The sequence below is a fragment of the Oryctolagus cuniculus genome, chromosome 6 (assembly GCF_051225735.1).
Source record: "Oryctolagus cuniculus isolate XC-2025 breed Fujian yellow rabbit chromosome 6, ASM5122573v1, whole genome shotgun sequence".
NCBI classification, from domain to species: domain Eukaryota; kingdom Metazoa; phylum Chordata; class Mammalia; order Lagomorpha; family Leporidae; genus Oryctolagus; species Oryctolagus cuniculus.
Genome location: NC_142872.1, coordinates 116,869,984 through 116,883,276, shown reverse-complemented (window position 1 = coordinate 116,883,276; position 13,293 = coordinate 116,869,984). Strand labels below are relative to the sequence as shown.

General features: G+C 39.7%; 1 protein-coding gene across 2 annotated transcripts in view; it reads right to left on the bottom strand.

Annotated features, from left to right (window-relative positions):
- The window catches only part of NECAB1 (N-terminal EF-hand calcium binding protein 1), a 236,341-nt gene that overhangs the window by 42,571 nt on the left and 180,477 nt on the right, over window positions 1–13,293 (bottom strand). For both annotated transcript variants that reach the window (XM_002710683.6, XM_089335507.1), the window contains 2 exons: window positions 6,803–6,924; window positions 3,613–3,689 (listed from right to left, as the gene is read on the bottom strand). In XM_002710683.6, coding sequence (XP_002710729.3) covers window positions 3,613–3,689; window positions 6,803–6,924 — 199 coding nt within the window. The remainder of the gene's footprint in view (window positions 1–3,612; window positions 3,690–6,802; window positions 6,925–13,293) is intronic.

Sequence of the window (13,293 nt, the reverse complement as noted above, 5' to 3'; positions counted from 1 at the left end):
TGCACCTGTGTGGGAGACTCGGAAGAAGCTCCTGGCTCCTGACTTTAGATCTGCACGGCTCAGGCCGTTGTGGCCATCTGAGGAGTAAACCATTGGATGGAAGACTTCTCTCTCTCTCTCTCTGCTTCTCCTCTCTGTGTATTTCTGACTTTCAAGTAAATAAATTAATCTTTTAAAAAAGAAAATGAAATCAAAGTGATACAAAAGGTAAAGGAGGAAATCAAACTATCCTTATTTGTAAAATACATGATTCTATATATAAGTGATCTAAAAGCCTCCACTGAGTGACTACTGGAACTCATAAAAGAATTTGGTTAAGTGGCAGGATAATGAAATCAGCACAGAAAAATCAGTAGCCTTTGTATAAACAGACAATACCATGGCTGAGAAAGAAATTTTAAGATCAGTCCCATTCACAATAGCTCCAAAAAGAATTAAGTACCTTGGAATAAATTTAACCAAGGATGTCAAAGATCTCTATGAAGAAAATTTTAAAAAACCCTAAAGAAAGAAATAGAAGATGACATTCTAAAAAATGGAAAAATCTTCCATGATCATGGATTGGAAGAATCAACATCATCAAAATGTCCATCCTACCAAAAGCAATTTATAGATTCAACACTATCCCACTCAAAATACCAATGACATTCTTTGCAGATCTAGAAAAAATAATGGCAAAATTCATATGCAAACACAAGAGACCCAAATAGCTAAAGCATTCTTATACTAACAAAGCTGGAGGCATCACAATATCTGATTTCAAGACATAATACAGGGCAGTTATCATCAAAACAGCTTGGTGATAGCAGAAAAAGAGACTTGTAGAACAATGGAACAGAACAGAAACTCCAGAAATCAATACATGCATCTACAACCAACTTATCTTTGATGAAAGAGCTAAAATGAATCCTTGGAGCATGGACAGTCTCTTTATCAAATAGTACTTGGGGGGCCGGCGCTGTGGCACAGAGGGTTAAAGCCCTGGCCTGAAGCACCAGCATCCCATATGGGCGTCGGTTCTAGTCCAGCTGCTCCTCTTCTGATCCAGCTCTCTGCTACGGCCTGGGAAAGCAGTAGAAGATGGCCCAAGTCCTTGGGTCCCTGCACCCATGTGTGAGACCTGGAAGAAGCTCTTGGCTCCTGGCTTTGGATCTGCGCAGCTCTGACCATTGCGGCCATCTGGGGAGTGAACCAGAGGATGGAAGACTTCTCTGTCTCTACCTCTCTCTGTAACTCTGTCTTTTAAATAAATAAATAAATCTTTAAAAAATAGTATTTGGGATTCTGGATATCCACATGCAGAAGTATGAAACTAGACCCATACCTTACATCTTACACAAAAATCCACTCAAAATGGATCAAGGACCTAAATCTTTGATGCTATACCATCAAATTGGAGAACCTTGGGAAACTGCAAGACACTGGCAAAGGCAAAGACTTCTTGGAAAAGACCTCAGAAGCACAGGCAATCAAAGCGAAAATTGAGAAATGGGATTACATAAAATTGAGAAGCTTCTGCACTGCAAAACAAACATTCAGCAAAGAGGCAACGAACAGAACAAGAGAAAATATTTGCCAACAACGCAACTCATAAAGGGTTAACATCCAGAATCTATAAAGAGCTCAAGAAATTGAACTACAGCAAAACAAACAATGCAGTTAAGAAATGGGCAAAGGATTTGAACAGGTATTTTTCAAGAGAGAAAATTTAAAAGGCCAACAGATACTTGAGAAAATGCTCAGGATCACTAGCTATCAGGGAAATGTAAATCAGAATCACGAAGAGATTTCACCTCACTCCAGTTAGAATGGATGTCATACAGAAGTCAATCAATGACAAAAGCTGGCGAGCATGTGGAGAAAAAGGTACCCTGGTCCACAGTTGGTGGGAATGTAAACTCATGCAGCCACTGTGGAAGACAGTTGGAGATACCTCTGAAACCTGAATATAGACCTACGATATGATCCAGCCATCCCACTGCTGGGAATTTACCCAAATCAAAACAAATCAGCATCTGAAAGTGTTATTTGTACCCATTTATTCATTGCAGCACAATTCACAATAGTTAAGATATCAAATCAACCCAGATTTCCATCAACTGAAGACTGCATAAAGAAATTATGGTATATATACACTATGGAGTACTACTCAGCCATAAAAAATTGAAATCCTGCCTTTTGCAATAAGATGAACACAATTGAAAACCATTATAGTTACATAAGCCAGTCCCCAAAAGACAGATATTGTATGTTTTTCCTGATCTAGGGTAACTAATAGAGTACGTCAAATGTAATATATTGGTGTGAAATAGACATTTTGAGATTCGATGATTGTTTACAGCCCTTGTGTCTTCCTTTGAGGCACAGTTCTTTTTGTCTTTCTTTCTTCATACTATTTGTTGAACTCTTTTGCTTAGTGTAGGGTTAACTATAAAATCATTAAGTAAGCTGGAAATAGATCTTTGTAAAAATTAAGAATGGGAATGTGAGAAGGAGGAGGAGGTAGGTTGGAATGTAGGTGGTATGTGTCACTGTGTTCCTAAAGCTGTATACATAAAATACCTAAATGTGTATAACTTAATAAAGAAAAACAAAAAAGAACAAAAGTTAGTTCAAGCACAAAATATTAATGAAACAATTTTAAAAAAGAAAAATATTAGCCAGGTTGTGAAAAAAGGGAGACTCTAATACACTGTTGGGGGAATGAAAATTTGTATATTCATTATGGACAACATTATGGAGATTCCTAAAAAGCTAAAATATATCTACCACATGACTCAATTATCCAACTTCTGGGAATATATCCAATGGAAATGAAGTCAGCATATAAAAAATATACCTGTATGCACTTCCATGTTTGTTGCAGCATTGTTAATAATGGCAAAGATGTTCAATCAATGGATTAACAAATAAATAAAACATTGTATAAATGCACAATGGAATATTGCTCAGCCATGGAAAGAGGAAATTCTGACAGAATGGATTGAAGTGGAACTCACTATGCCAGATGCAAAAACACAAAGACCACGTTTTCCTATATATTTATGCAGCTATTTAAATATGCATACACATATTTTCACAGTATAAGTGTGGATACAGTATTTGGTATATAGATACTCATAAGTGTTATCTTCACTGACTTATTCTCTGTATACAATACCATTTTTTCTCATTTTATGACTTTTGTCCTGAATTCCATATCCTTTGATATTAATATATTCATACCTGCTTTCTTTGTGTTTGTATTTCCTTGGTATACATTTAATTCTCAAGCTTTCCAAATCTTTTCTTTTGGATATGTCTCTTACATGGATCATGCATTTGGGTTTGCTATGTGACCCATTCTGAAAACCATCTTCTCTTAATAGAGACTTAACTTTCTTAAAAATTATATATGTATTTTGGAGCTGGAGGATGGTAGGAGAATTAATGTAAATACTAAATTTGCATCAACAATAGCAAAATCCAAGTAACTATCAAGCAACTGTTCTTTGAATCACTGGATTCTGGCTTTTCTATCCATAGAGCAGAATGGATGTTGAAGTAATGAGTAGCGTCGGGTCAGGCTGTCCTGAAAAGTGGTAGACAAAATAAAGAATAGAAAGTACCCACCTTCTTTTCCAGCCTGTCAATTAATTTCTGGAGTCTGTTTATCTGGGTCATCCACTGGTTGTCTTCCTCCAGCAAGCCTGGGGGAAATCACAAGAGCAACACACTACACTTCAGGCAGAGGGGGACGCTTGCTTATCTCAGTACTCCCCTTTGGCTCTGAAGGAGGAACACAGTGTCACTGGCTCGTCTACACATTTTACAAAACGTGTTCACATGAATGCTTTCTAACGTATTGATTGCTATAGATCTTGCCTCCCAGTGGGTTCAGTTTCACAGGCCTGCTTTTTTATGTTGCTGTCTATACTGGCCTTTGATGTTCAAAAAAACAGATCCTGTTGAGCCCCTTTCACTACCTCATAAGACAGTTGGTTTTATTTTGAAAATAAGAAAGCCTCAATCAATAATTCTAAACTTGTAGGACAGGAAGTGAAACCATACCCCTGATCACAGTAAGGTATAAATTGCTATAAACCAAAAGCATACAGGAAAGACAGCTGGTGTCTCCCTTCCCAGGCATTAACCTGAGTGTAAACAGACTGTATAATCATGGCTCAGCAGTGAGAATGTAGACTGGAGCCTGTTGAACAATATTCATGTATGTGGTATTTAAATATATGTGTATTTACGTAGTATATATTTATGTGTGACCATATACATGGATACACAGATACAGCATATGTGTGTGTGTTACATATGTAACTTTTATTTATGTATCTGGTACGAGGTTAAACATTAGGTAAGTTCTGCTGCTATTGTTACTATTGTTATTAATACTATTACATAAAGTTATAATGGCACAAACATCCTGGCATCCTTATATATCTTAACTGTAGCTTTCTCAAAATATTTTCATGGATGTTTGCTGAAGTAAAATTATTGAATATTTCTTGAAATGGGGACGTGATTGAGTTCAAGACTATCATGTGCACTTTAGCTTTGAATGAATGAAGACTTAAATTATAAAGGGTTTGTGCTCTACATTAGAATTACTGGGGTGAAAAACTCTCAAAGCCCACCAAATAAACTGATATAAAAATGACAAAATGGTTATCATAAAAAATAGGAGGGAGGAGGAGGAGGGGGAGGAGAAGAAAGGGAGAGGGCAGGAGAAGGAAAGAGGACACCTGAAGAAGACATAGCAACATGTAAATAGAAGTTTATGTTTACTTTTTAACTCACAGATTAGTTAACCCGTTTCTTTTCTTTTCTTTTCTTTTTTTTTTTTTTTTTGACAGGCAGAGTGGACAGTGAGAGAGAGAGACAGAGAGAAAGGTCTTCCTTTTGCCATTGGTTCACCCTCCAATGGCCGCTGCAGCCAGCGCGCTGCGGCCGGCGCACCGTGCTGATCTGATGGCAGGAGCCAGGTACTTATCCTGGTCTTCCAAGGGGTGCAAGGCCCAAGCACTTGGGCCATCCTCCACTGCACTCCCTGGCCACAGCAGAAAGCTGGCCTGGAAGAGGGGCAACCGGGACAGAATCCGGCGCCCCGACTGGGACTAGAACCCAGTGTGCTGGCGCCGCAAGGTGGAGGATTAGCCTAGTGAGCCGCGGCGCCGGCCCAACCTGTTTCTAATATGATTCATTCCCAAAAAGATTTAAGATGACTGTACCATTGAAGTTACCAGGAAGGCTATTTTCTACTATCAGTTTCTAAATGGAGCCATCATTGTAATTTTTGAGTTCCATGTGTGGCAGGTTGTACTGTTGTTCCATGCTCTTCACTCTCTTCCTGAATGAACGTCTATGTATTTATCCTTCCTTTGGGCTATAGTTCTGCAGCATTCCTAAGATAACAGCTGTGCTACCTTTCCCTCCCCATTGTTACTGAGCTTGGCATGTGACTCTTTTGGCCAATGGAAAGCTAACATACAAGACACATATGCGGTGTTTTAAAATATGCTTGCATAATTTGGCCTGGCCACTTGTGCTTCTGATGCTCAGCTGGAGAACAAAAATGCTCTGGTTGTCACCCATCCCAGGAGGAGGCGACATGAGGAGTAGAGCTGAGCTTAACCTGCAGTCTGGAGTCATGCCTGGCTGGGATAGCCCAAACCACACCAACCACAGGCTCACCAGAAAGGAAAACAAATATTTGCAGTTGTAACTACTGAGAGTTTGAGGCTATTTAACAACAAAAATTCAGTCAGACTCCATATGTTCTTAAACAAATCATTTAGCTTTCTGGGCGTTGGTTTACCTCGGCTGTGAAATGGGAAACAGGAACTAACATCTTGTAAAGGTGTGATGATAAAATAAGGCTGCATCAAGAAAGCACTCTAAAATCTTAGACACGGTATCAATCAGCATATGGTTAGTACTTTTATTTTCTGAAATGTTAGATAGTTAAAGAGTCACATATGCTAAACTGATGTGTTCAACTGTTATATCTGTATGTACTAGGTTAATTAAAAATGTTCATGGAAAATAACATTAAAAATTTATTTTGGGTCAAAATGTTTGAAACCCATGGATACAAGGAAACCTTCAAAAAATTCATGAAAAATGCATATTATAAAGAAAATCATGCATGGGTTTCAAAATTTACTGTGTCAAACTTTAATTCCACTTTCCATAGTTTTTGAAGTACCTCATATGGTTATAGGTTTAATAAAACTCACTCCAATATTTAGCAACATGAGCTAGCATATTCAAAATTTATTTTTTTAATAATTATAAATAACAAATTTGCATTTTAATGAGCTTCCAAGGATTTAGTTAAGGGTTAGCCCAATAAATCTTACCTACACTGCACATTCCAGCAATACTAGTATGGCTAATCGTATCACAGCAGGAAACAAGGATCCCTATCCTAAAATGAATTTAAGGTATGCTTAGGGAGGCTTGGAGATCCAGCGCATATTGCAGGAAGCCTAATGGCCCCTTTGCTTCAGGATAATGAGGAGCTCTGTCAAGGTCAAGTCTTCTGGGTCTTAGCTGATGGAGTTACCTCCTTCCCTCTTCCCTATCTGTGTGTGCTTCACAGGCGCACCTTCTAGGATTCTGATGGAACAAATGGTTAGGATCACCCTACTTAATGCCCTGCATTTTCTCCACTTCAGCCTTAAATTTAATTGTTATAAGGTATAGAGTTTCATTTCTGTTGTTGTCTTAGCTGTTTGTTAACATTATCGATTGGAAAATGCAAATTGAATTGGCTTTGAGAAAGAAAAAGCAAGGAAGGCTGCATTACCTGGACCACTGACATTAAACTGAGGGCTGTTCGGGGAGAAGCTGTTGTGCCTCTGGACTCGGCGGCTTGATCGTTTTCCAGGCCACTGGATTGACAGGACTTCTGGCTTGGTCGGCCCTTGCCTTGGACAACAGAGATTACATTTAACCTCAACGTCAGTGCTTTAGTCTCTTGCCTCACAGAACAGATCTTGAAGCATCAGTCACAAAGGTTTTCTAGTGCAGTGAAGTGAAAATTTATGAAAATTACTGCTTACAAACATGCTCCAGAGGCCCAAGGTAATTTGGTTTTATAATTTGTAAACCTAAGGAAGAAGAGATTTGGGGCTTTCTTTATTCTTAAAGTTATGAGTAAAAATTCTATTGAACTTTTAAGAAAAACTTCTTTTGTTGGTTAAACCATTGATGAAAAGATATGTTTATGTATGTTAATGTCATATTTTGCTTAATTTTGACACCTATGGAGTTTCTTTAATTTTTAGTTTTTTTAAAAAAATTTAATTAGTTTTTGACAGATTCAATATGGCATGCAGATACAATTCTAAGAACATAATGAGGGACTGTGGCACAGTAGGTTAAACATCTACCTGTGGCACCGGCATCCCATATGCATACTGGTTCAAGACCTAGCAGCTCCACTTCTGATTAGCTCTCCACTGTGGCCTGGGAAAGCAGTGGAGTAGGTCCAAGTACTTGGGCCCCTGCACCTGTGTGGGAGACTCAGAAGAAGCTCCTGGCTTCTGTTTGGCCCAGCTCCAGCCATTGTGGCCATTTGGGGAGTGAACCTCCTCCCTCCCTCCCTGCCTCTGTCTGTTAACTCTGCCTTTCAAATAAATAAATCTTAGAAAAAAAGTTTAAAAAAATGAAGAACATAATCATATTCCCTTCATCCTTACTTTAGTGGTTTTTGATCAAAACTATATATTCATTTTATTTTATTTCATTATATTTATTTTTAAACATTTTATGTGGCTCTTAGGATCAATGTTTTAATCTTTTGGGTTTTTAAATATTTATTTATTTATTTGAAAGGCAGAGCTAGAGAGAGGCAGAGGCAGAGAGTCTTCCATCTGCTGGTTCACTCCCCAGATGGCTGCAAAGGCTGGATCTGTGCCGATCTGAAGCCAGGAGCCAGGAGCCTCCTCCAGGTCTCCACGTGGGTGCAGGGTCCCAAGGACTCGGGCCATCCTCCACTGCTTTCCCAGGCCACAGTAGAGAGCTGTATTGGAAGTGGAACAGCCAGGACTTGAACTGAAGCCCACATGGGATGCTGGCACTGCAGGTGGTGGCTTCACCAGCTACGCCACAGTGCTGGCCCCTATATCTTAAAGTCAAACAATTCTGCAAATTATATTTCACCAAGAGCTCCCTCCTGTCACCCACAGACCATACTCTCCGTACACAAAGGCAACGCTGGTTAGCTGCCGTTGACCTTTATATTCATATATGACATGTTTAAATTGCTATTTCTTCATTTTTAAGTTTTAGGCTTTATCAATTCACTTAATAACATGAAAAGTTGAAGCCAATGATACAGACATAGAAATGTTGTAAGTAACTGCCAGGAAGGCTGCTTAAAAAGATGGATTCAGTTGGGATGGAAACCTTTTGTTTTTCCTTATTCTTTTTCTGCTGGTCAGAATCCAGACATAATAGTTGGAAAACCAATAACTATGTATGTTGGACCATGAGGCAAACTTGAGTCACGCACTTAAAATACAAAAGGGACAGAAGGTCTATGACAAATTTGTAGAGATGTTATACTTGCCTTATGCTGTCCCCACCAAATTTCTTTAGGAGGAGATAAAAAGTCATTATATGTTTAAACCTCAGCATGTTTTTTTTTTTTTTTTTTCTGTTACAGGCACCAAATCTAACACTAATCTACAAGTCCAAAAACATTTTTTATTTATCAGCTAGGGAAGATTGCTTTAGCCTTTCTCCTGTGTTGGATTACCACCCTGCCCCTCCCAACAGGATTCTCTTTCTTAGTTCACTCCTTGGCTTTGATGGAAAATACTCCACAATTGCTCTGTAAGAACTAGGGTAGCAGGGGAGATAAAAATCTTGGAACATTGCAAGTAGGAACACCTACTTTAATGGTGGTTTTATGGAGTAAAGAATTCTAAATTACAAATCATTTTGAAAAAGTTATTCCGTTGTGTTCTAGCCCCCCAGAGTCATCATTGAAACCTTACGGGTTTCTTGATCCTTTGCATATGACCCGATTTTTCTCTCTGGGAGGTTTTGGACACTTTCATCTCCAGCATTCTAAAATTGCTTCATGGCCTTGGTGTTGCACTTTTACCGCTCATTTTAATGGGCTATTGGCCTGTCACGCTAGAAACTCATGCCCTTGTTCTGAGAATTTTGCTCAAATCATTGCTTTGATAATTTGTCTCCATTCTTCTCTTTCCAGAATTGCCATTTTACTGAAATCAGACCTCTTAGACTAACCTTTTAGGTTATTTCTTATTTTTTATATCTTTCAGGAAACCTTATCACACTTTTATTTCCAAGCCTTCCTCAGAGAATTTCACTTTTGTAATCAGGTTTGACATTACCAAGAACTCTTCTATAACAGCACACTGTCCTTAATTCATAGATGTAATATCTTCTCCTGGCTTTCTGAGGGTTTTGATTTTCTCTTGAAAGTTTTCTTCTGCTCTCTGGATTATTTCTGTTTATTCCAAGATTCCTTCTTGTGTTTGATTTGTTCTTTTGCTTCTCCCCATACATTTCAGAAGGAGGAAATGCAAAGCTGATGGAACTGTCAACTTAGCCTCTGCTGCAAAGTATCGTGTGGAGTCATTTCTTGGAGAAGGGGGATGTGACACCAGTGCCTGTAGAATCTGTCCTTGGCCTGATCAGGTCCCTCAAAGGAGCCCCTCTCAACTGGGGGGTATGAGCCTGGCTGTCCATGGTCTGGAAGCAGAGTAGGTAAAGAGATGGTCAGATTTACTGTTTAATATGGAGAACCTCACTTAACGTTTCCCTTTGTATTATTGCACCATACCCCAAGATGTATACATGTGCTTCTCCAGAGCACCACACACCTTTTCCACAGGGCACTCCTCTAGGGTTCTTCAAGGATTGGAAGTGGCAGTGGTGTACAACAATGAGCGCAGCTGTGAACAATACATCAGGCCTACCTTTACCCTATCAGTGGCAAGTGCTACATGCAGCCAGTTCTTGGAATACCAATTACATCATATCTTGCAGTGCAAATTTCAGCTTTCTCAGAGCTTTTCATCAGTTTCCACTACATTCACCTTCCTTCCAGATTCCAGATGAGTTCCTTTTGCTCTTTTTTTATCCTTCTAATATTTGTGGGTTAATGCCTCTTTTTACCAATGTACCTTTTTTTTTTTTTTTGGACAGGCACAGTGGATAGTGAGAGAGAGAGACAGAGAGAAAGGTCTTCCTTTTGCCATTGGTTCACCCTCCAATGGCCACCACGGCTGGAGCGCTGTGGCTGGCGCACTGCGCTGATCCGAAGGCAGGAGCCAGGTGCTTCTCCTGGTCTCCCCTGGGGTACAGGGCCCAAGCACTTGGACCATCCTCCACTGCCTTCCCGGGCCACAGCAGAGAGCTGGCCTGGAAGAGGGGCAACCGGGACAGAATCCGGCGCCCCGACCGGGACTAGAACCCGGTGTGCCGGCGCCACAAGGCGGAGGATTAGCCTAGTGAGCCACGGCGCCAGCCTACCAATGTACCTTTAATGTCATTATTTAGGATTTAGGGAGAGAACAAATCATACATTCTGTCTCCAATCTTTAAATCTTTTTATGGCATAATAAATCCTATCTTTGTGGTCAAACTAGTAGATGATTAGGACAGTCCTTCCTATGTTCAAGCAAAGGAAATTAAGCTGCCTGGACTTTTATAATTACTTGCAGGTAAAATCAAAGCTTTTTCTTACTCCTATAATAGCCATCAAAAAGAGAAAAATAAGTCCCAAGTCAAGAAATCCTCCCCATCGCTGATTATAAAAGAAATCTGGAAAACAGAGCAATCTTGCAGATTCCTTTACAAAAAGGAAATCCACATATAATTAAACTGTGTTCCCAGAACTCTACTTTGAGAAGAAGAGAGGCTGATGTAACAGGACATGCGTCCTCTAGAGAGAAACTTCAATATAGCATAATAATTATTGTCACTGGCTATTAGGTACTTTTAAAAGATGTGGAATTAAAGTGGCTCCCATTTAGCCAATTTTTCAGGATGGATAAAACAGGGTTGTAGAGCGCCACCTGAAAAATCTCTCTTCTGTGGCATTCCAGCTGTACACATCTCTTCTCTCTGAAATTGTCATTTTCACATGAATAGACACAGACATTTTGCCCAACATGGCATGTCTAAGTCCTTACTCCAGGAAGAATGATCCTGTGGGATTCTACCCTGGGGCTGATAGATGGACTAGATGACTCCTCTGAACTGGTTATATCCAATGAGTCTTTTCATCCCTAGGTTTAACAGATATTAAATTGCAAAGGAATGTTGATGCTGAAGGGGAGTAAATTATTGCAACCCTGGGGATTTTAACTGAATCTGTTGGTTACCACTCAGCTGTGCAGGGCCTCATGGAATCTTCCTTTATGACATTAAATTGATGAATTTTGGATACAGCGATTTGACCTCTCCTCACTGAGCCTTTTCTTCTTTCCTTAAATGCGTGCTACATATTATTGTTAGGATGGATTTTCCTTAGGATAGGATTTCCTTGACTTTGATCATTATGTTGTTCTTTTGTTTACAACCATTGGTGACAGTCTCTGAGAGGATCAAGTCTGGATGCACGTGTCCAGCTTTCAAAATCTTTTCTAACCCCACATGCTGGTTAGAGTGTCTCCTCACTGTCTCAGGTCCTCACCTACCTGTGTTCAATTCTCCTGGCCTGGAATTCCCTTTCATTTATTCAGAATTAAGTGTTTAGTTATGCCAAGTAGTGGGGAACAGTGCAAACTCTTTGCCAACTAAAAACAAAGTCTAACAGGGGAAATGAATAAGTAAGAGGTAAAGATAATGAGCTGTTAAGGCTTCCCAGAGCAAAGACTGCCCAAACAGTGATCAGATAAACTAAGGGGAGTTAGCCAGGTGAGACAGATGATGCAGACAGGGTGAGAAGACTGATCCCATCGGAGAATATCATTCTCCACTCAACTCCATCCTAAAGATCCAGTTCAAGTCTTGTGAACCCACATGATTTTTTTCTCCTTGATCTCTTGATTGGTGTCATGGAAAAGGACAGATATTTTTCTCTCTTTTCTCTTTTCTTCACTGCTGAGGGCACTGGAGCTCTCTTCAGTTTGGTTTTGGAGGGTCAGCTGATAGGAAATGTAGCCTGGAGAGAGGAGACAGCCTCTCTAGGTTTGGGCCTCAGTGTGGCTCATTTGAGACTTCACATTGGAATAATGGCCATAAACACATAGTATACCTGGTTTTCCATTTGCTTGTTGCTGCTTTTTTTCCCGAAGCCTCTGGGGAGGATTATCACAGATTTGGACAACCCTGGGCCTCAGTAAAATACTACACAATAGCATTTCCCAGACTGACATCAGACCTGTAATAGTGCCTGTTATTTCAAGATGTTTTTGAGCTAGAAACCTAGGAGTGAAAGGTTCATTACTCCTCTGGTGTCTTCTTTTTTGAATTCCATATTATCATGCTCCTTCTAATTAAACACAGCTGCTCTGCAGCTGTTGGCAGCAATCACAAGCGTTCAGGGCTAACCTGTGGCCTAACACAAAGAATAGTTGTTCATTAAACACCGTTCATTGGTGGTAAGTGCAGAGCACACGTTTGCAGATGACTACATGAAAAAGTACAGAGGACGAAGGTGGAGCAGAGTGCTTTTTCAAGTTTCTCAGGTGGTAAATTTCTGATTCTAAAAAGGGAGAATCCGTTTTATTCCCAAAGTCTAAACAAAAGAAACAACAAAACAGGCTTCCTCTTCTCATTAGGCACAAGAAATCAATTTCATTGTGTTTTAAGAAATTCAGTTACTCTCTGCTCAGAGCTGAGGAGCTGGGCTGTTGCTATTCCAAAGCCAATTGTTAACACTTTACCATTTGAGATGGAGCCACCCTATGCAGTGAAAAGAGGAAGTTTAAAAGTGTGGATGCTACTCAGATCAATTGGAGAGCCCTTCCCTGCGATCAGCAGCTGCACAACCTCATTAGATTCTGGAATTACAGGCTTTTTTGTTAGAATTTTGGTGGTACTCACCCTTTCTGACATTGTAAACACATGGTTGAAAATTCTATATTTTAGAGATGTCCTAATAATCATGTATCCATTTAGAAAAATTGGCCCTACTAGTATATCATCAGCCTGTTCAAAAAAAACTTACTGAGTGTTTATCACTAGTAAAAGATGCAAAAGTTTTATCAGGTGCATCTGTAGGTTTAAAGTAATTAGCCAATATATCTGCCAAAATAAGCTACAAGAGGGAGTGCTTTGCCAAGACCTTCTGCAGCTTATTGTAAACAA